The 22,997-nt window shown below is 46.8% G+C and overlaps 1 protein-coding gene across 1 annotated transcript in view; it reads right to left on the reverse strand.

The window, feature by feature from the left end:
• Positions 1 to 22,997, reverse strand: part of LOC135212450 (uncharacterized) — a 100,490-nt gene that overhangs the window by 43,583 nt on the left and 33,910 nt on the right. Inside the window, 1 exon segment of the mRNA XM_064245848.1 lies at positions 18,897 to 19,028. Coding sequence (XP_064101918.1) covers positions 18,897 to 19,028 — 132 coding nt within the window.

The raw sequence follows: 22,997 nt of genomic DNA on the forward strand, positions 1-22,997 counted from the left end.
GAGCAGCATGCCTAGCCTTGCCGCTCGCCTGAGGCGAGAGGCTTGGCTGAGAACGTCGACGCTGATCTCTAGCGTCAGGCGAGCTGTTTTGCTGGTTACCGTCTCCGCCCGGTCCCGATGGGAGCGGCGTCAGGTGACCTGCTAGGCTCGCTGTCACGGTGAGACCGGCGAGCGTCCTCTCGGCGCGTCGAGCCGGTGGTACCAGCCGTGGCTGGTACCGACGGCCGCGGGACCCCTTCCTCGCCTCAACCCTTACTAGGGAGAGGCAGACCTGACGCTCCCCCTCGCTCGCTGGCAGGACCAGCGTGCGTGGAGGGCTGCTGCTGATCGTCAACCCGCGGTGGACGGTCGAGCAGCAGGCCTAGCCTTACCGCTCGCCTGGGGCGATTGGCTCGGCTGAGAACGTCGAGACCGATCTCTAGCGTCAGGCGAGCTGCCGCTGGTCACCGTCTCCGCCGGTCCCATCGGGAGCGGCGGACGGGTGACCTGCTAGGCTCTGTGTCGCGTCGAGACCGGCCAGCGTCCTCTCGGCGCGTCGAGTCGCTGGTACCAGCCGTGGCTGGTACCGGCGGCCGCGGGGACTCACTTCCTTCGCCTCCTAACCTGTGGCTGATCAGCGACCGTCACGTTAGCCCGAGCAGCCAGGTTGATCGCTGCGAGAGCGTCCACTGGCCTGGCGAGAGTTGTGTGCACGACTCTCGCCAGTCTTCTGCTCCGCGCCGCTGTCTTGACGGCGAGCGAGCTCGGGCGTCAAAACTTTGGCTGGACGGTCTTCTTGGAAGAGCGTCCACTCGGTGCTTCTCGCGAACGAGAAGCGGCCGAGACGGAACCTGGTTTAGCGGCAGACCCGCTAGCACCAGGTGAGGACGCACCAGCCGAGGCTGGTGCCCTCTGGTCCCCGTCGACTTCTTCTTTGCAGAAGAAGCGACGGGCCCCGTTCCCGAAGGAACAGGAGGACCAGCAGAAGAGCTCCCCAGCTCGCCTGAGCGAGCCGGGCCCCTTAGAAGATCCCGAAGGAGTCTTCTTAGGGGGGAAGGAGGCAACCTTCTTCTTCTTCGGCTGTTTGGCCTTAGAAGTCGAAGGGGAGGAGAGGCAGCGGACGACGAAGAAGACGACGAAGACGACGACGACACCTTCTTCCTCTCTTCTTCTTCTCGCCAGGCTCCGCAGGACAGACGTCAGGTCTTCCATCCAGGAGGGAGCCGGGGCAGTTGCCGAAGCAACAGGGCCCGACTGCACCTGTCCGGATAGACCTGAGACTGTGACAGCATCACCAACAGCAGGAACAACAGGAACAGGTCCGAGGAACAGCAGGAACATCTGAAAGTGAATGAGCAGCAGGCACCTGATCTGAAAGGAATGAAGCTGGCTGGGACAGCAACAGGTACGGCAGGCACGGCAGGTACCACAGGAGAGACAGGCGTCCTGTCGGCAGCTACCGTCATCCTCGGCACTGGCGGCAGGTCCAGGGGGGTACTCTTTGGGCAGCGGCCGTCCGGGGTCGGCAATACAAAGAACCCAGGTGGCGGTGGCACCGTCCTGATTGGCACGGCAGGAATTGGTTCTGGATTGCAGCCGTGAGGTTGTTACCGACATGACATGTGGTGTGTACACCAGGTGCGGTGACATCTCATATGCTGGTGTCGAGATTGTGGTTGTTGTAGTGGTTACCGTATCATGAGTGACCACTGCCGACCCCGCCAACCGCTGAATCAACCCCTGCAGTCCCAGCGACTCCCACACCTGTTCCAGGTCGTCCTCGCTGATGGCAAACCTGCGGAAGCAACAGTCGGGTTAGTTAGAGGGGCTTCCTCGCGCCTGGGGGGAGAGAACCCCACCCAGAGCGGACGGAAGACCCCGAGTACAACTGGACGTCCGTTACCAAAGGAGTCACTGGACTTTCCGATGACTTCTTTGTGTCCTCGTACAGCACCGACTGCGCCTCTGACGAATGCATCCACGTTACACAGGGCTCGTTGCGGGAGCACATCTCGCCCCCGCAACGAGTACAAACCCTCGTGAGGATCTACATCTACATCCAAGGTCGTCTCCCAACGGATGTAGCACCTGCGGTAACATATATAGATTAGTAAGAGGGGTTCCCTCACGCACGGGGGGAAGACATGCCCCACCCCGAACGCAAGGAAGACCCCAAATACAAAATACAATGAAGAAGCTGAGCGGGGGGCAGGAAGGAAGACGAAGAATCGCTACCAAGGGAGTCGCGGGAGAGCTTTCCGACGACTTCCTGGCAGACCTTCGCTTCCCCCACCCCCGCACAGCAGTGAAAAGTAATATGAAAATGAAACAGAATACTGCCCTTGCGATTCACTTCATAGAACTTAAAGGAGAAAAGATCAATTCCCGGGTAAGAACGGAAACTTGATCCAATAATATGATGCTATCATAAAATATATATGAAATACAAACAGAATACTGCACTTGCGATTTCATTTCACATAAAAATCGTAAGGATCATTCCCGGGTAAGAACGAAATTGATCCAGATTAATTTCATGCATCAATAAATAAAAGATGAAAAGAATATTGCAATTGCGAATCCACTTTCATTGCATTCTATTATACAAAATTAAGTTCGTGCCGAGCGCAATCACACTCTCGTAACGAACGCACAGGGCAAAAATATAATGAAAAAGTACTTACATTTTTCAATTACACCCTTTCGCCCAAATACTGACTCGGCGCGAGCGCGCCCGCCCTCGGCACCGAGACATAATTCAAGGTTCATAATTAAGTAATGAAAATGAAAACAGTGTACTTACAGTTTCATTTTCAAGTCAAACAAACCATTAGTAGAAAACACAATATAAACAAAGCATACGACGATGAAGCGGGCAGAGAGCGATGACGAACACGTCCTTACACCCGCGGCCGAAAGCAAAGTGATTTGTTTACCTCCAGTCGCGCCGCAAGCAGTTAACTACCGTTCTCCCCTTGTTCGAAGCTTACGACCGTTCCAGCTGCCGCTAGCTACTTCCTATTGTTAAAGGACCGATGGTTTGTATTACGTATCGGAACAAATTAAATTTGATGCAACTAATAAATGAAAATGAAAAGAATACTGCATTGCGAATCCACTTTCATTGCATTCTATTCATACAAAATAAGAGGTTCGTGCCGAGCGCAATCAAGCTCTCGGCAACGAACGCACAGGGCAAAAATATAATGAAAAAGAGTACTTACATCTTTCAATTACACACTTTCGCCCAAATACATGACTTGGCGCGAGTGCGCCCGCCCTCGCACCGGGACATAATTCAAGGGTTCAATTCATGAAAAGAGCGGAAATCGCCGTCTCTACGGCGATAGCTCCATGTTGATTCATAATTAAGTAATGAAAATGAAAACAGTGTACTTACAGTTTCATTTTCAAGTCAAACAAACCATTAGTAGAAAACACAATATAAACAAAGCATACGACGATGAAGCGGGCAGAGAGCGATGACGAACACGTCCTTCACACCCGCGGCCGAAAGCAAAAGTGATTCTTCACCTCTCAGGCGCGCGGGCGCGCGCACGATCGGACAAGCAGTTAACTACCGTTCTCCCCTTGTTCGAAGCTTACGACCGTCCCAGCTGCCGCTAGTTACCTTCCTATTGTTAAAGGACCGAGGGTTTGTATTACGTATCGGAACAAATTCCTTTTCATGAACAAATAGTTTCTTTTTATTTGGACTAATACAGCTCTTAGTTATGTGTTTATGCTTTAGAATGGCACATTTACAGTTCTAGATGGTAAGAAAGAGAGAGAGAGAGAGAGAGAGAGAGAGAGAGAGAGAGAGAGAGAGAGAGATTATTATTTTTATTATTTAATGTCATTTAATTTACACATAAAAGCTTATAGTGTAGTCGCTTTCTCGTCCTCAAGGAGTAATCCTTTCCAAGGTCTATCCAGAGCTCCATGGTGACTAGACTAATGCAAAGAATTCTCTTAACTGGTCTTATGGCTGGGTAGTGTGTCGCAATGATAAACATTATTACCTGTTTTTGCGTTTGCATGTCTGTAAAAACTCCCTTATGATAATCAGTTAGGTTCCAATGAAAAGTTTGCGCTAATGTGAATTCGCACAACTCTAATCACATAAGATTGAGGTATTAATGTACTTCAAAGAATTGTTGTGTGATTAGATCTGAGTTCAAGTTCAATTTTAGTTTGCTCTTAAGCAAACCATTGTGCACAGCAATAAATACAAAAGAATAACCCTTCTATAAAATGAATGAGAGCCTTAAAAGAGTGGTCCATGACTGGGAGGTAATCTATTTCAACAAGATTTCTTACTGCAATGCAAAAATTCCTGTGGCTCACTTGTACAAGTAGGCTTTTTCACTTTTTTTTTTTTGTGTAAGACACTTTTCCCAATTACCAAAACATGCACATTTCACTATAACCACAAAACAACCACCTGTGCTTCAAGTATTTGTTCGAATTTGTCTCTGTTTCGAGAAAGAGTGCCTATATCAAGCTCAGGAACGGTCTGAGTGAGACATGAAAATTGCCATAATTTGTATTAGAAGAGGACAGGATTCTCAGCTAATTCTTCAATCACCTATCACCTGAATAAGTATGCACACAGATCGCCAAATGTTAATTTGTTTCACTCACAAAAATTACCAACGGGGTCCAACAACCATAGGGAAGTACCACATTAACCTTTAATTGTAGTTTTCCAATACCAGCTTCCCACTGATGGCAACAGTGAATATGTAAAAATGATATTGTTATTGTACAATAAAGTTTTATACATACTTACCTGGCAGATATATACTTAGCTATAGACTCCGTCGTCCCCGACAGAAATTCAAATTTCGCGGCACACACTACAGGTAGGTCAGGTGATCTAGCCGCCTGCCGCTGGGTGGCAGGAATAGAAACTATTACCATCTAGAGCCAGGTTTTCTCTTCCACCTGTCTCCTGAGGGGAGGCTGGGTGGGCCATACAATCGTATATATCTGCCAGGTAAGTATGTATGAAACTTTATTGTACAATAACAATATCATTTTCATACATTCAACTTCCCTGTCAGATATATACTTAGCTGATTGGCACCTTTGGCGGAGGGTAAGAGACAGCTAATTACTGGCCGGACAGGTAAACAACATATGTTGTAGGTAATAAAAGTTAATTAACAATACCCTAGTTCCTACCTGTTTAGGCAGAAGATTTCATAGCTTGTGCTTAGAAATCTGCTTCGCCTCAAAAGCTTCAGCGAGGGTGTGCCCTATGGCTGAGAACTCTTGAAAGGACTGTCAATGGGGTCTTATCCACTTACTCAACAGAACCTGATGGCAATTGTCACTGGGGTCTTATCCACTTACATGACAATATACCTATGCCTATTGGCATACAAAGGAGTACAACACTGATCCCCGATCACCCGATCCTAACCGTGGATTAGTATATATGACTGAAAGGCGTTATCCCCAAACACCTTTCAAACAACCTAAAAACTCAACACCAAAATATTTTAAAATCACACTATATAAAATATAAGGACAAAAATTAAATTTAAGGATCAGTCTTCTCTCCTTTCCCCAGCACTGTATCCGCTGATACATAAGGTCCCAGAGAGAAGCATCTCTCATATGTTACCCTCACATCTTTCAAGTAATGTGAGGCAAACACTGAGTTACACCTCCAATACGTGGCTGCTAAGATGTTCTTCATCGACATGTTCTTATTGAACGATAACGATGTAGCAACTGCACGTACCTCGTGTGCTTTAACCCTTAATGTCTTATATGCCTCACTATCACAACTGATGTGGGCCTCAGTTATAATGTTTCTAACAAAAAATGCTAAAGCATTTTTTGAAATCGCTCTTCTAGGGTCTTTAACAGCACACCATAAACTTTGATTGCAACCCTGCAACTGCTTCTTCTTCTGCAGGTAAAACTTCAAAGTTCTCACAGGGCATAATGTTCTTTCCATCTCATTTCCCACTAATTGAGAAAGCCCTTTTACTTCGAAAGTCCTAGGCCAAGGTCTCGAGGGATTTTCGTTTTTAGCTAAAAACAAAGGCCTGAAGGACAATACAGCCGAATCCTTCTTAAAACCTACTCTCGAGTCAAGCGCTTGCAACTCACTCACCCTTTTTGCCGTAGCGAGAGCTATTAAGAAAATACATTTTCTTGTTATGTCCCGGAAAGTCGCTTTCTCTAGAGGTTCGAATCTCTCAGACATAAGATATTTGAGAACCACATCTAGATTCCAACTAGGGGTGAGAGAAGTTCTTGATTTTGTCGTCTCGAATGATCTAATTAAGTCATGCAGATCTTTGTCATTCTCTATGTTCAGGCCCCTATTCCTGAACACAGCCGACAACATGCTTTTATAACCTTTAATGGTTGATACTGCTAGATGAGATTCTTCTCGTAAATACAAAAGAAAATCAGCAATTTCGGTCACAGAGGTATCGGAGGAGGACAGCTTCTTCGCCTTACACCATCTACGGAAAACTTCCCACTTTGATTGGTATATCCGCATGGTTGAGGACCTTCTTGCTCTAGCAATTGCTTTTGCCGCTTTGCGAGAAAAGCCTCTCGCTCTGACCAGTCTTTCGATAGTCGAAAGGCAGTCAGGGCAAGAGCGTGGATGTTTTTGTGGTACCTCTCGAAGTGGGGTTGTTTGAGCAGATCTGTCCTTTCGGGAAGAAATCTGGGGAAGTCCACTATCCATTCCTGTACCTCTGTGAACCATTCTCTTGCAGGCCAATAAGGAGCGATTAATGTCATCCTCATTCCTTCCGAGGACACGAACTTTCTCATTACTTCCCCCAGCATCTTGAATGGGGGAAACACATACGCGTCTATGCCCTTCCAATCCATGAGCATGGCATCTATCGACAGGGCTCTGGGATCGTCCCCCAACGAACAAAAGTTTTCCATCCTTCTGGAGAGGAACGTTGCAAATAGGTCTACTTGGGGCTTCCCCCAAAGAGACCATAGTTGCTGGCAAACTTGCGAATGAAGGGTCTATTCTGTTGGAAGGACCTGGTTCTTTCTGCTTAATCTGTCCGCTCTTATGTTCCTTCCTCCTTGAACGAACCTCGTCAGGAGTCGTATCCCTCTTTCCTCCGTCCAGATCAACAGATCCCTTGCTAGTTGGTAAAGGGAGAAAGAGTGTGTCCCCCCTTGTTTTTTTATATATGCCAGAGCCGTGGTGTTGTCCGAGTTGACCTGGACCACCACGCCTCTGACGTCGTTCTCGAAAAATCGCAGTGCCAAGTGTACTGCTAAGAGTTCCTTTGCGTTTATGTGCCAGGTCTTCTGTTCTTCTGTCCAGATGCCTGACACCTCCTTCGTCCCTAGTGTTGCTCCCCACCCCGTGTCCGAAGCGTCGGAGAACAACACTAGGTGAGGGTTCTGAAGAGACAAGGACACTCCTTCGTTCCTTCTCAGCGGTTCTAACCACCATCATAAGTGGTTCTTGATACTCTCTCCTATGGGAAAGGTATCCATGAGATCTCCCTTCTTCCTGTTCCAACTTCTTCTTAGATGGAACTGCAAGGGTCTCATATTCAGCCTCCCTAGAGAAATGAACTGCTCTAGCGAAGAAAGGGTGCCCAGAAGACTGAGCCAATCCCTCGCTGAGCTTCGTTCTTTCTCTAGGAAGACCGAGATCTTTTCCACCCCTTTCGAAATCCTTTCCTGGGATGGATATGCTCGAAAACCCCGAGAATCCATCCGAATCCCCAGATAGACGATGGTCTGACTGGGGATCGTGTGAGATTTCTCAAGGTTTACGAGCAATCCGAGAGATCTGATCAATTGTAGAGTTATCTCTAGGTCCTCCAAACACTTTTGTTTTGTCTGTGCTCTTATAAGCCAGTCGTCCAAGTAAAGCGATATCCTCACCCCCTTCAGATGTAGCCATCTTGCTACGTTCCTCATCAACGCCGTAAACACCTGAGGAGCCGTCGAGAGGCCGAAGCACAAAGCCCTGAACTGATAAATCCTTCCCTGCACCATGAACCGAAGATATTTCTTCGACGAATGATGTAGGGGGACGTGAAAGTAAGCATCTTGCAGGTCGAGGGAGACCATCCAATCTCCTGGACGGAGAGCAGAGAGAACCGAATTGGATGTCTCCATGGAGAACTTCGTCTTCTCCACGAAGCGGTTCAATGCACTCATGTCCAGGACCGGCTTCCACCCTCCCGAGGCTTTCGGCACCAAAAATAGGCGATTGTAAAAGCCCCAAGAGTGCGGATCCTGTACTATCTCGATGGCCTCCTTCTCCAACATTTGCTGAACCAACCAGAGAAGGGCATCTCTCTTTACAGGGTCTTTGTATCTCGCTGACAGCTCCCTTGGTGTCGTCGTCAATGGAGGTCTGTTCCTGAAAGGGATGAGGTATCCTTTCTTGAGAACTTGTAGGGACCAAGAATCCGCTTTCCTTGAAGTCCATGCTTCTGAAAATTTCAGAAGCCTGGCCCCTACTGGTGTTTGGAGGACTGGAACCTCATTTAGGATTCTTCCTCGGTACTCTGATGGAAGATCTTCCTCTTTTCTCTCCTCCTCTCTTCCTTGGGGCTCGGCTAAAAGTTCTACCTCGAAAGGGCTGTTGGGCAGTTCTTGGCTCCCTCTTCGAGACAGGAGCAGCTGGTCTAGGCTTCTTAGCAGATTGTACCAGCAAATCTTGTGTTGCCTTCTCAGTAAGTGTGTGGGAAATATCCTTTACTAACTGAGAAGGAAACAATTGTTTAGACAGAGGGGCGTATAAAAGAGAAGCCCTCTGTACTGGAGAGACTGCTTTGGTAAGAAAAGAACCATAGACAGACCTCTTCTTCAATACTCCTGCCCCGAACAGGGATGCCACTTCAGCCGATCCATCCTGCACTGCCTTGTCCATACATGCCAGAACACTATGCAAGACTTCTGGTTCCAAAAACTGAGGGTCTTGCTTCTTCTTGGCCAAAGCCCAAGGGACCAATCTAGGAAGTTAAAAACTTCCAAGACATGAAATATTCCCTTGAGGAGATGGTCCATTTCGGACATTGTCCAGCTTGTTTTGGCCGATGGAAGTGCGTGTCTCCTTGCCGAATCCACCAAGGTCGAGAAGTCCGCTTCAGCAGATGAGGGAAGAGAAAGTCCCGTAGATTCTCCTGTGCTATACCAAATCCCTCTCCTTCCCGATAGCCTGGAAGGGGGACAGGTAAACACAGTCTTTCCCGCCTCCTCCTTGGTTTTAAGCCAATTTCCGACCGACTGCAAACCCCTCTTCATTGAGATGGTTGGTTGCATCTTCAAAAAAGAGGAAGACTTTGCAGCCTTCGTACTCGAAAATAAAGACCGAGGAGAAGGAGGGGTAGCAGGACTAAGGGACTTCCCAAATTCTTTTAATAAGAGGGCTGTCAATGTCTTATAATCTGTAAGACCTGCCCCCTTATTTTCTTCAGAGTCCGAGACATCTAATTCTGGTTGTGTTTTATTCGGAGATGAGTGTGCGACTGGAGGACTCCTCTCTCGGGAAGGTGAAGGGCTCGTGGCAATACCGACTGCAACCTGACAAGGGCTACGGCCGCCTGTTTGACATCTTGAGTCCCTGCCAGGTGAAGGCCGATGTTGTCCTTTTACACTAGGGGTCTCCTGACAAGGACGACGGCCGCCTGTGCGACAACTTTCGTCCCTATCAGGAGAAGTCCTTAAATGTCTCTCCCTTTTTTCAGAATCAAGCCCTTCCTGACAGGGGCTACGGCCGCCTGTGCGACATCTAGAGACCCTGTCAGGAGAAAATTGATCCTGGGAAAAATCCCACAGAGGAGCCTCCAAGTCCGCTTCAAACTCTGATAAAGTCTCCGAATCATAGCGCCTGAAGCTTGGTCCTTCTAGATTGTATAAATCTTTGCGCCTGCTTGTCATATGATGGATGTCAGGCGCTCGATGTTTGGTAACAGGCTTAGGCTCTTTCCGTTTAAGATCAGGCTCTTCAGGCGCTCCAGGCGCTTTATGTCTCATTCCAGGCGCTCTAGGCGCTTTGCGCCTTGTTTCAGGAGCCTTAGGCTCTCCAGGCACTTTGCTCCTCCTTTCAGGCGCTTCAGGCTCTCCAGGCGCTTTGCGCCTCGTTTCAGGCGCCTCAGGCTCTCCAGGCGCTTTGCGCCTCCTTTCAGGCGCCTCAGGCTCTCCAGGAGCTTTGTGCCTCCTTTCAGACGCTCCAGGCTCTCCAGGCGCCTTGCGCCTCGTTTCAGCTGCTTGAGGATCTCCAGACGCTTTACGCCTCATTTCAGGAGCTCCAGGCGCTTTGCGCCTCGCCCCAGAAGTTTCAGGAGCTTCAGCCGCTTTGCGCCTCACTTCAGGCGCTTCTGCTTCTCTTCTAGTAGGAGATCTAGGTTGATATCCATATAAATCCTCTCGCCTTGACGGCGTTTTGCGCCTGACAGGAGCCTGACGTCTGGCTGGCGCCAGGCTCCTGGCAGGAGCCTCATCCGAGCTCTCAGAGAGTTCCAACGGACGGGATCTTTTGATTGGAAGAAATTTATCCTTCCTTCTATGAGGATCCGACCTAAGAACGTCTACTAACGACGATATTTGCTTTTGCATATTCTCCAAAATCTTCGTAGCTACGTCCTCTCTTTCAATCTCCGATGAAGGAGAAGGAGCTTCTGAATAAACCTCCTTTCATCTCTTTTCCGGAGGATATTCTTCCGGAAATTCTTCAGGGCTAGAATAAAATGATGGAGACTTCCAAGATCTCTTCGAAGGTCTCGACAATCTATCTGAACTCCATCCTTTCTTCGACGACGAATCAGAAGAAGAAAAACACTGTTTAAGGACGTCTTTCCAACGACTATCCTTGGCAGTCTGGGACGTAACTACAGAATCTGCCGAGGGGACGCCTGACCGGTGGGGATTCTCTGAAACCTCCCTGCAGCTTTCGACATTTCTTCTCCTCTGGGCTTGGGAGCTTGAAAGAGGTCTAGGCCTGGGAGCGAGACAGAGCCGATCAGACGCACCCTCCACTTCACTGGGAACACTTTCACTGCACTTACCTTCCAGTTCCTTAAGCTTACGCTCCATTTGCAAAAGCGAAGCTTTCAGACTCGCAATTTCAGATGTTGAACTTGCCGAATCAGATAATCGGGAAGGTACAGCTGTATGGGAGGAAACAATTGGGTTAGCAATAGGCAATAGTCCGCTAACTGGCTCGTTAGAGACCAACCTACTCACACTTTCTCACACTTTTGGAAGAGGCTTTTCTAGCCCTATCTCTTTCCAACTTTCTCAAGTAGGAATCAAGCATCTTCCATTCCTCCTCATTCAAATCCTTGCATTCATCACATGTATTCAATTGTGAGCATAAATTCCCTCTACAATTTTTACAAGTGGTGTGAGGATCTACCGAAGCTTTCGGTAGTCTCACATAATAACTCTCATTCACACACACTCTGAACGAAATCGAAACGTCAGACATTATGAGAAATTCCAAATCCAAAATCCAAAAAACAGTCCACAATAGCGTATGCCAAACCAAAGATCCAATACGTCACCAAATAGCAGTTCAAAAGATCAACGGCGTAATGAAATTCGAAAATCAAGTCAGGAGGAACTAGCAAACGATGTTACTAGTACCGGCGACAGAGAAAATCTGGCTCTAGATGGTAATAGTTCCTATTCCTGCCACCCAGCGGCAGGCGGCTAGATCACCTGACCTACCTGTAGTGTGTGCCGCGAAAATGATATTGTTATTGTACAATAAAGTTTTATACATACTTACCTGGCAGATATATACTTAGCTATAGACTCCGTCGTCCCCGACAGAAATTCAAATTTCGCGGCACACATTACAGGTAGGTCAGGTGATCCCGCCGCCAGCCGCTGGGTGGTCAGAATAGGAACTATTACCGTTTTTAAAGCCAGATTTTTTCTCTTCCACCTGTCTCCTGAGGGGAGGTTGGGTGGGCCATACAATCGTATATATCTGCCAGGTAAGTATGTATGAAACTTTATTGTACAATAACAATATCATTTTCATACATTCAAGTTCCCTGTCAGATATATACTTAGCTGATTGGCACCTTTGGCGGAGGGCAAGAGACAGCTAATTACTGACCTAATAGGTAAACAACATATGTTGTAGGTAATACAAGTTAATTAATAATACCCTAGTTCCTACCTGTTTAGGCGGAAGATTTCTTAGCTTGTGCTGAGAAGTCTGCTTCGCCTCAAAAGCTTCAGCGAGGGTGTGCCCTATGGCTGAGAACTCTTGAAAAGGACTGTCAATGGGGTCTTATCCACTTACTCAACAGAACCTAATGGCAATTGTCACTAGAGTCTTATTCACTTACATGACAATATACCTATGACTCTTGGCATATAAAGGAGTAAAATACTGATCCCGATCACCCGATCCTAACCGTGGATTAGTAAATATTGATTGAAGCGTTTTTTTTTTTTTTTATCCCCAAAACACCTTTCAAACAACCTAAAAAACTCAACTCCAATAATTTTTAAATCACAATATAAAATATAAGGACAAAAATTAATATTAAGGATCAGTCTTCTCTCCTTTCCCCAGCACTGTATCCGCTGATACATAAGGCCCTAGAGAGAAGCATTTCTCATATGTCACTCTCACATCTTTCAAGTAATGTGAGGCGAAAACACTGAGTTACATCTCCAATACGTGGCCGCTAAGATGTTCTTCATTGACATGTTCTTGTTGAACGACAATGATGTAGCGACTGCACGTACTTCGTGTGCTTGACCCTTAAGGTCTTATATGCCTCACTATCACAGCTCATGTGGCTTCAGTTATGATGTTCCTAACAAAAATGCTAAGGCATTCTTTGACATAGCTCTTCTAGGGTCTTTAACTGCACACCATAAACTTTGATTGCAACCCTGCAACTGCTTCTTCTTCTGCAGGTAAAACTTCAAAGTTCTCACAGGACATAAAGTTCTTTCCATTTCATTCCCAACTAATTGAGAAAGGCCTTTTACTTCAAAAGTCCTAGGCCAAGGTCTCAAGGGGTTTTCATTTTTAGCTAGAAATAAAGGTTTAAAGGACAATACAGCTGAATCCTTCTTAAAACCCACTCTAGAGTCAAGCGCTTGCAGCTCACTCACTCTTTTCGCAGTTGCGAGAGCTATTAAGAAAATGCATTTTCTAGTCAAGTCCCGGAAAGTAGCTTTATCGGGAGGTTCAAATCTCTCCGACATAAGATATTTGAGAACCACATCCAGATTCCAACTAGGGGTGAGAGAAGTTCTTAATTTTGTAGTTTCAAATGATCTAATTAAATCATGCAGATCTTTGTTATTCTCTATGTTCAGGCCCCTATTCCTGAACACAGCTGATAACATGCTCTTATAACCCCTTTAATAGTTGACACTGCCAGATGAGATTCTTCTCGTAAAAACAAAAGAAAATCAGCAATTTCGGTCACAGAGGTATCGGAGGAGGACAGCTTCTTCGCCTTACACCATCTACGGAAAACTTCCCACTTCGATTGGTATATCCGCATGGTTGAGGACCTTCTTGCTCCAGCAATTGCTTTTGCCGCTTCGCGAGAAAAGCCTCTCGCTCTGACCAATCTTTCGATAGTCGAAAGGCAGTCAGAGCGAGAGCGTGGATATTTTTGTGATACCTCTCGAAGTGGGGTTGTTTGAGCAGATCTGTCCTTTCGGGAAGAGATCTGGGGAAGTCCACTATCCATTCCTGTACCTCTGTGAACCATTCTCTTGCAGCCAATAAGAGCGATCAATGTCATCCTCATTCCCTCCGAGGACACGAACTTTCTCATTACTTCCCCCAGCATCTTGAATGGGGGAAACACATACGCGTCTATGCCCTTCCAATCCATGAGCATGGCATCTATGGATAGGGCTCTGGGATCGTCCCCCAACGAGCAAAAGTTCTCCATCCTCCTGGATAGGAATGTTGCAACAGGTCCACTTGAGGCTTCCCCCAAAGAGACCATAGTTGCTGGCAGACTTGTGAATGAAGGGTCCACTCTGTTGGAAGGACCTGGTTTTTCCTGCTCAATCTGTCTGCTCTTATATTCTTCCCTCCCCCTTGAACGAACCTCGTCAGGAGTCGAATCCCTCTTTCTTCTGTCCATATCAACAGATCCCTTGCTAGTTGGTAAAGGGAGAAAGAGTGTGTCCCCCCTTGTTTTCTTATATAAGCCAGAGCCGTGGTGTTGTCCGAGTTGACTTGGACCACCACGCCTCTGACTTCGTTCTCGAAAAACTGCAGTGCAAGTGCACTGCTAAGAGTTCCTTTGCATTTATGTGCCAGGCCTTCTGTTCTTCTGTCCAACTGCCTGACACTTTCCTTTGTCCCTAGTGTTGCTCCCCACCCCGTGTCCGAAGCGTCTGAGAATAACGCTAGGTGAGGGTTCTGAAGGGCCAAGGACACTCCTTCGTTTCTTCTCAGTGGTTCTACCACCATCGTGAGTGGTTTTTGATACTCTCTCCTATAGGAAAGGTATCCAAAAGATCTCCTTTTCTTCTGTTCCAACTCCTTCTGAGATGGAACTGCAAGGGTCTCAGATTCAGTCTCCCTAGAGAGATGAAACTCTCCAGCGAGGAAGAGTGCCCAGAAGACTGAGCCAATTGCCTCCGCTGAGTCTTCGTTCTTTCTCTAGGAAGACCGAGATTTTTTCCAACCCTTTCGAGATTCTTTCCTGGGATGGATACGCTCGAAAACCCGAGAATCCATCCGTATGCCCAGATAGACGATAGTCTGACTGGGGATTGTGTGAGACTTCTCGAGGTTTACGAGCAATCCGAGAGATCTGGTCAATTGAAGAGCTATCTCCAAGTCCTCCAAGACTTTTTGTCTTGCCTTTGCGCTCTTATAAGCCATCCGTCTAGGTAAAGAGATATCCTCACCCCCTTCAGATGTAGCCATCTTGCTACGTTTCTCATCAACGCTGTAAACACCTGAGGAGCCGTCGAGAGGCCAAAACACAAAGCCCTGAACTGATAAATCCTTCCCTGCACCATGAATCGAAGATATTTCTTCGACGAATGATGCAGGGGGACGTGAAAGTATGCATCTTGCAGGTCGAGGGAGACCATCCAATCTCCTGGACGGAGAGCAGAGAGAACCGAGTTGGATGTCTCCATGGAGAACTTTGTCTTCTCCACGAAGCGATTCAATGCACTCACGTCCAGGACCGGCCTCCACCCCCCCGAGGCTTTCGGCACCAAAAATAGGCAATTGTAAAAGCCCCAAGAGTGCGGATCCTGTACTACCTCGATGGCCTCCTTCTCCAACATTTGCTGCACCAACCCAAGAAGGATCTCTCTCTTTACAGGGTCTTTGTATCTCGCTGACAGCTCCCCGGAGTCGTCGTCAATGGAGGTCTGTTCTTGAAGGGGATGAGGTATCCTTTCCTCAGCACTTGTAGGGACCAAGAATCTGCTTTCATTGAAGCCCATGCTTCCGAGAATCCCAGAAGTCTGGCCCCTACTGGTGATTGGAGGACTGGAATCTCATTTTGCGTTCTTCTTTGGAACTCTAATGGAAGATCTCCTCTTTTCTCTCCTCCTCTCTTCCTTGGGGCTCGGCTAAAAGCTCTACCTCGAAAGGGCTGTTGGGCAGGTCTTGGCCTCCCTCCCCTTTCGAGACAGAAGCAGCTGGTCTAGGCTTCTTAGCAGAAAGTACCAGCAAATCCTGTGTTGCCGTTCTCAGTAAGCGTATGGGAAATGTCCTTTGACCAACTGAGAAGGTAAACAGCTGTTTAGACAGAGGGGCGTATAAAAGAGAAGCCCTCTGTACTGGAGAGACTGCTTTGGTAAGAAATGAACCAAAGACAGCCCTCTTCTTTAATACTCCTGTCCCGAACAAGGATGCCACTTCAGCCGATCCGTCCTGCACTGCCTTGTCCTGCATGCCAAAACACTATGCAAGACTTCTGTTCCAAAACTGAGGGTCTTGCGTCTTGTTGGCCAAAGCCCCAGGGACCAATCTAGGAAGTTAAAAACTTCCAAGACATGGAATATTCCCTTGAGGAGATGGTCCATTTCAGACATTGTCCAGCTTGTTTTTTGGCCGATTGAAGTGCATGCCTCCTTGCCCGAATCCACCAAGGTCGAGAAGTCCGCCTCAGCAGATGAGGGAAGAGAAAGTCCCATAGATTCTCCTGTGCTATACCAAATCCCTCTCTTCCCTGATAGCCTGGAAGGGGGACAGGTAAACACAGTCTTCCCCGCCTCCTCCTTGGTTTTAAGCCAATTCCGACCGACTGCAAAGCCCTCTCATTGAAATGGTCGGTTGCATCTTCGAAGAAAGAGGAAGACTTCGCAGCCTTCGTACTCAAAAATAAAGACCGAGGAGAAGGAGGGGCAGCAGGACTCAGAGACTCTCCAAATTCTTTTAACAAGAGGGCTGCTAATATCTTATAATCAGAAAGACCTGCCCCCTTGTTTTCTTCAGAGTCCGAAACATCCTCCAATTCCGGTTGAGTTTTATTCGGAGAAGAGTGTGCGACCGGAGGACTCCTCTCTCGGGAATGCACAGGGCTTGTAGCAACACCGGCTGCAACCTGACAAGGGCTACGGTCGCTTGTGCAACATCTTGAGTCCCTGCCAGGAGAAGGCCGATGTTGTTCTTTTACCCTAAGGCCCTCCTGACAAGGACGACGGTCGCCTGTGCGACAACTTTCGTCCCTACCAGGAGAAGTCCTTAAATGTCGTTCCCTTTTCTCATGATCAATTCCTTCCCGACAGGGGCTACGATCACCTGTGCGACACCTAGAGACCCTGTCAGGGGAAAATTGATCTTGAGAAAAATCCCAAAGAGGAGCCTCCAAGTCCGCTTCAAACTCCGATAACTCATCCAAATTGTATTCTGGATTGTACAAATCCTTGCGCCTGCTTTCAGGCGCTCTAGACGCTTTACGTCTTGTTTCAGCCGCTTCAGGCTTTCCAGGCGCCTTGCGCCTCCATTTGGACGCTTCAGGCTCTTCAGGCGCTTTGCGCCTCGTTTCAGGTGCCTCAGGCTCTTTAGGCGCTTTGCTTCTTCTTTCAGGCGCCTCAGGCTCTCTAGGCGCCTTTGCTTTTCCTTTGAGCGTTCATAGGCTCTCCAGCGCTCTATGTTTCATTTCAGGCGCTCTAGGCTCTCCCAGGATTAAATATTTCCTTTTAGCCACTTCAGGCTTTTCAGGCACGGTTGCGCCTCATTTTCTATTACTTGAGGAGCTTTACGCCTCATTTCAGGTGCTCCAGACTCTTTTCGCCTCGCCAAAAGAGTTCCAGGATCTTCAGTTACTTTGCGCCTCCCTTCAGGCGCTTCAGGCGCTTCAGGCTCTTTGCGCCTCATTTCAGGAGTTCGTCCGATTTCGGGAGTTCCAATTTTACTCCTCGATTCGGACATCTCATGTGCTTTCTTTCTAGTAGGAAGTTCCCTATATATATCGTGTCGCCTTGACGGCGTTTTGCGCTTGACAGAAGCCTGACGTCTGGCTGGCGCCAGGCTTCTGGCAGGCGCCTCGTCCGAGCTCTCAGATAGTTCTAAAGGACGGGATCTTTTGATCGGGAGAAATCTATCCTTCCTTCTAGGCGGATCAGATTAAGAACTCCTACTAGGGAAAGATATCTGTTTTCTGCATATCCTCTAACATCTTCGTAGCTACGTCTCTCTTTCCAATTTCCGATGCAGGAGAAGGAGCTTCTGAATATACCTTCTTCTTCCTCTTTTCCGGAGGATATTCTTCCGGAAATTCTTCAGGGCTTGAGTCAAATGAAGGAGACTTCCAAGATCTCTTCGAAGGTCTCGACAATCTATCTGAACTCCATCCTTTTTTAGATGAGGAATCAGACGAAGAAAAACACTGTTTCAGGACGTCTTTCCAATGACTATCCTTGGCAGCCCGGGACGTAACTACAGGATCTGCCAAGGGGAGGCCTGACCAGTGGGGATTCTCTGAAACCTCCCTGCGGCTTTCGACATTTCTTCTCCATGGTCTTGGGAGCTTGAAAGAGGTCTAGGCCTGGGAGCGAGACAGAGCCGATCAGACGCACCCTCCACTGCACTGGGAACACTTTCACTGCACTTACCTTCCAGTTCTTTAATTTTTTGTTCCATATGCTTAAGCGAAGCTTTCAGACTTGCAATTTCAGATGTTGAGCTTGCCAAGTCCCGATTAATCGGGAAGGTAAAGCTGTATGGGGAGGAAACAATTGGGTTAGCAATAGGCAATAGTCCACTAACTGGCTCGTTAGAGGACCGACCTACTTACACTCTTGGAAGAGGCTTTTCTAGCCCTATCTCTCTACAACTTTCTTAGGTAGGAATTAAGCAACTTTCCATTCTCCTCATTCAAATTCTTGCGCTCATCACATGTATTCAATGAGAGCATACATTCATCTATAATTTTTACAAGTGGTGTGAGGATCCACCGAAGCTTTCGGCAGTCTCACAAACAATTCTCATTCACACACACTCTGAACGAAATCGACACGTCAGACATTATGAGAAATTCCAAAACCAGCCAAATCCAAAAAACAGTCCACAATAGGCGTATGCCAAACCAAAGATCCAATACGTCACCAAATAGCAGTCCAAAAGATCAACGGCGTAATGAAATTCGAAATTCAAGTCAGGAGGAACTAGCAACGATGTTACTAGTACCGCGACAGAGAAAAATCTGGCTTAAAACGGTAATAGTTCCTATTCCTGCCACCCAGCGGCAGGCGGCGAGATCACCTGACCTACCTGTAATGTGAGCCGCGAAATTTGAATTTCTGTCGGGGACGACGGAGTCTATAGCTAAGTATATATCTGACAGGGAAGTTGAATGTATGAAATTTGAATTTCTGTCGGGGACGACGGAGTCTATAGCTAAGTATATATCTGACAGGGAAATTGAATGTATGAAACTATGGTTTGTGTTTGTGAACACCTTCAAATTTTGTTATATACTTACAAGCATCACAACGATGCGGTGGGCCAGGAAAATGATCCCTCATATGAGCAAAGTAGACTTTACTCTTTGAAAAACTTGACTGGCATATGTCGCAAACTCTGTTCACCCCTGGAGTTGTAGTAGTCTTAGTTCCTGAGAAAAGAATGAATAGGTATATTCAGATATTGCCACTATACTCTTCCCTTTAATATCTAAAAACTCATTACTTTCATGAATTAAAAATGATATTGTTATGATACAATAAAGTTTGTTCATACTTACCTGGCAGATATATATATAGCTGTATTTTCTGAAGTCCGACAGAATTTAAAAAACTTCCGACACACGCAGTGGTCGGCCAGGTGGTTAGTACCCATTCCTGCCGCTGGGACGGCGGGTATCACGAACCATTCCCATTTTTCTATTCATAATTTGTATTTCCACTGTCCCCTGAGGGGAGGTGGGTGGGTACTTGATTATATATATCTGCCAGGTAAGTATGAACAAACTTTATTGTATCATAACAATATCTTTTATTTTGTTCATGAAACTTACCTCGTCAAGATATATGTAGCTGAATCCCACCGTTGGAGGTGGGAAGGGACAGAATAGAAGGATTTTGGGAAACAAATGCATGCAGATGATTTACATCTTGGTTCCACCTGTTAGCATAGCTGACTTCGTGATTACTGTCACCCATGTCTGCTTCTGCTTTACTAGAGTTGCCAGCGAGGTAGACCTATAAAGCTGGTGCACTCCAGATGATCTGTCAACGGGGGCATGACCACAATGTGACTAGACCATATTGACCATACCATGAGGGCTAAGAAGTAAAATAAATATATATATATAAATATATATATCACCACCTGACCAACCTAGCCAAAGTTAAGGTGTGTTAACTAAGGCTTAAGAGTTAAGAAGTCGCCGTTGTCGGCGACTCAACAACTAAATTAAGAGCTCTTCCTAACCATTTTCTACAGGATAGGATGAGTGGTACTTCTTGCCCCCAAGATTGTGTCTGTAGACACGTATGGCCCTAGAGAGCAGCATAATCTCATATGCCATCTTCACATCTCGCAGGGAGTGTGAAGTGAACACAGAGTTGCTTCGCTAAAAACATGGTACTCAGGATGTTGCTGAGTGCATACTCTGTTGAAATGCTTCCGAGGCCGCGCCCTCACCTCGTGAGCATTCAGATAAAAAGATTTCAAAATCTTTGTGCAAACACAATGGAAGGAGCATTTTTAGAAGAACTCCTTAACACTAAAGCCAGGGTGTTCTTCGATATGGGCAAGTCTGGTCTTTTCGGAACACTGCAGATTGCCCGAATGACTTCGACTTTCTAGAGTTTTATGTAGATAAAACTTGAGAGACCTGACAGGGCACAGGACTCTCTCTGGCTCCTGCCCACTAACTTGTGCCATCCTTGCTTCCAAGCTCCTGGCCCAAGGACAAAACGGGTTTCCATTCTTAGGCCACAATGAAAGGCTTAGAGAGCACACCACCTTGTGTTCTCTAAAGCCAAAACTTGTGACGATGGCTTAAAATCTCACTAACCCTCTCTGTCGTATCTAGGGTGGTTAGAAGAAGGCCTTCCTGATCACATGCAAGAAGTTAACAGGTAGGAGAGGTTCGAATGCTTTGACATCAAGAACTTCAGACTACGTCTAAGTTCCATATTGAAAGCTTCGATCTGGACATGCACAGTCAGTCCCAGTCCCGTCTGTACTAAAGTCAGGTGACCCCGACCAGTTGACCAGTCAGACGAATCAAGGACAGCAAGGCTGTACCCTGAAGATTCGCTGAAGGATGAGGTCTGGACTGCCTGGGCGATTCAATCTAAGCAAACCTTGGGGGGTGTATCAACGCAACCCAACGTCGTCAGCGAATCAACTCCTGAGCAACTCCTGACTCGAGCTTCTGGTGCCAGGAGAAAGGAGCGAGGAGCAAAAAGGCGATTCAGTCCCGAAGGAAGAATGCCTGATAGTTCCAACCTCGTCTCATGTTACACGATCATCGGGGGTGTATAAACGCAACCGACTTCGTCAACAAGAAACTCAGGGCTACTATATGTCGCCTGATCTTGCACGAGTGTCTGACTCCGAGAAAACAGGTGAGACAAAAAGTAGATGGTGAGCGAGTTTCGAGATTCCACAGAACTCAAAGATCGTGAAGGGCTTTGTTGTTTGACAGACGCAAATCTCTGAGCCCAAAGGCCGTCAACAACATATTTGCGTATTCTTTAATAGTTGTGACTGCCAGCTTATCCCATTCTTCAGACGGAAATGGAAGACGGTAATCTTATTCCTGTCAACATCTCGATAGTCTGAACGTAGTCAGACTCATAGCAGAGAGGTTATAGATACCTTTCGAGTTAGAGTAGACCGACTCTCTCGGAAAAGGTCCTTGGAAAGTGAACTAGGAAGGATGTGACCTCTGTGAATCCAGGATCCTGAAGGCCAACATGGGGCGATCAGCGTCATTGTCGCTCCCTGTGACGTCATAAATCCTCTTATTACATTCCTAAGCGATTGAAAAAGGGGAAAAGAGACTAAACATCCATCCCCGTTTAATATCATAGGATGGCGTTTAATGGTACCGATCCCGGATCGAGAAGAAGGGAGCAGAGAAGAAGCCTCTTCGTCCTCAACATATCGAAGAGAAGAATGAAAGGGCGTCCCTAAAGTCTCCACAACTCTCAACTTACTTCTAAAGAAAGATTCCACTCGGAAGTCAAAAGTTGCTGCCGTCGATCGAGACGATTCGTACGGACTTTTGCAATCCTGTAACGAACCTATAGAGGATCGTTACATTCTACGCCTATTTGTTATAATAGGCTCTTTCTCGTAAACTCGAGCAGGGACCGAGAGAAGATACTTCTTAAGATATGAGAGAGCTGTGGAATATCAGAGTTGATCTGGACCACTGGTTCCAAAAACTCGTTTCGAGGACTGGAGGACGATTGCCGAATTGCAATTTACTTCTTACAGATTAAGATCCAGGACATCTGAAACCCTATCCAGATGTCCTGGCACCTTCTCTATCACCTCAGGTTGATAGCGCACTGAGAGATGTTCAGAATCATTCCTAGATCTTGAATAATATTTCAGTTTCCCGGTAGGAAAAAACTGTGGTCTGAATTGCAGTCTATTCGGGGAAACAAACTTCTTCAGGAAGGAAATGGTCCACCCCAGCAAGCTCATCCATTCCCTCCCCGGAGTATGCTTACTTCCCTAATAAGGCTGCACTTTGCCTAAGCAGAGAGCATATAAAGTGCAATGTTGCGGTAGACTCGTAGTTCATACCGTGCGGTAACGAGCACCGAAAGGATTAAGAGATAACTCTGTTGAACATAGTAAGGCAAAACGAATGCAAAGTTTATTCATTCACGTAAGAAATCCCCTCAATCTTAGGCTAAAGTCCGTGATTGTAGGACAGAGATAGAGTTAGTCAGTCAATCCCGACAGGCAGGAGAGACGTAACCGCCAGCACAGAGTCGGTAGTCAGTCAATCCCAGGAGAGAGAGACGTAACTACCGTGCATTGACATCGCCCGATCTGTTACTGGCTCGGTGGAACTGAGGCACTGTACAGCGCAGCCAGCAGCTTACGAACGTCGTCTCTTACTTTATGTCTGGGTTGCCAGCTACCCTATTCTACGAAGAAATAGGTCCGTTATTTTTGAGCAGAAAGAGACTCTCAAGCTGGTATATTTAAGCGAAACAGAAAACGCTAAATATATAGATGCGTTTGTGTCGTCAGAACACTACCATACAACGGTAAAAGATAAATCGGAAACTCCTGGAAAAGGCTGCAGGGAGTACGATTAAATGTCCTTAAAATAAAAGACAATAGACCTCTCGGTTGCCATCCGAAGAGGTAACTACAGCAAGCGTATATGACTTGAACCAACCAGTAAGTAAAATAAACACAAGGCAAAAATATTTTATTATATCACAATAAAGTTTGTTCATACTTACCTGGCAGACATATATAGCTGAATTCGGAAATACAGCTACATACATATCTGACAGGCAAGTTTCATGAACAAAACTTAGAGAATCGAAGCAGACAGCTCAAGCTTCTTATGTTATTGGACATAAGCGTTCATTGACGTAGT

This window comes from Macrobrachium nipponense, chromosome 41 (genome assembly GCF_015104395.2).
Source record: "Macrobrachium nipponense isolate FS-2020 chromosome 41, ASM1510439v2, whole genome shotgun sequence".
Lineage (NCBI taxonomy): Eukaryota > Metazoa > Arthropoda > Malacostraca > Decapoda > Palaemonidae > Macrobrachium > Macrobrachium nipponense.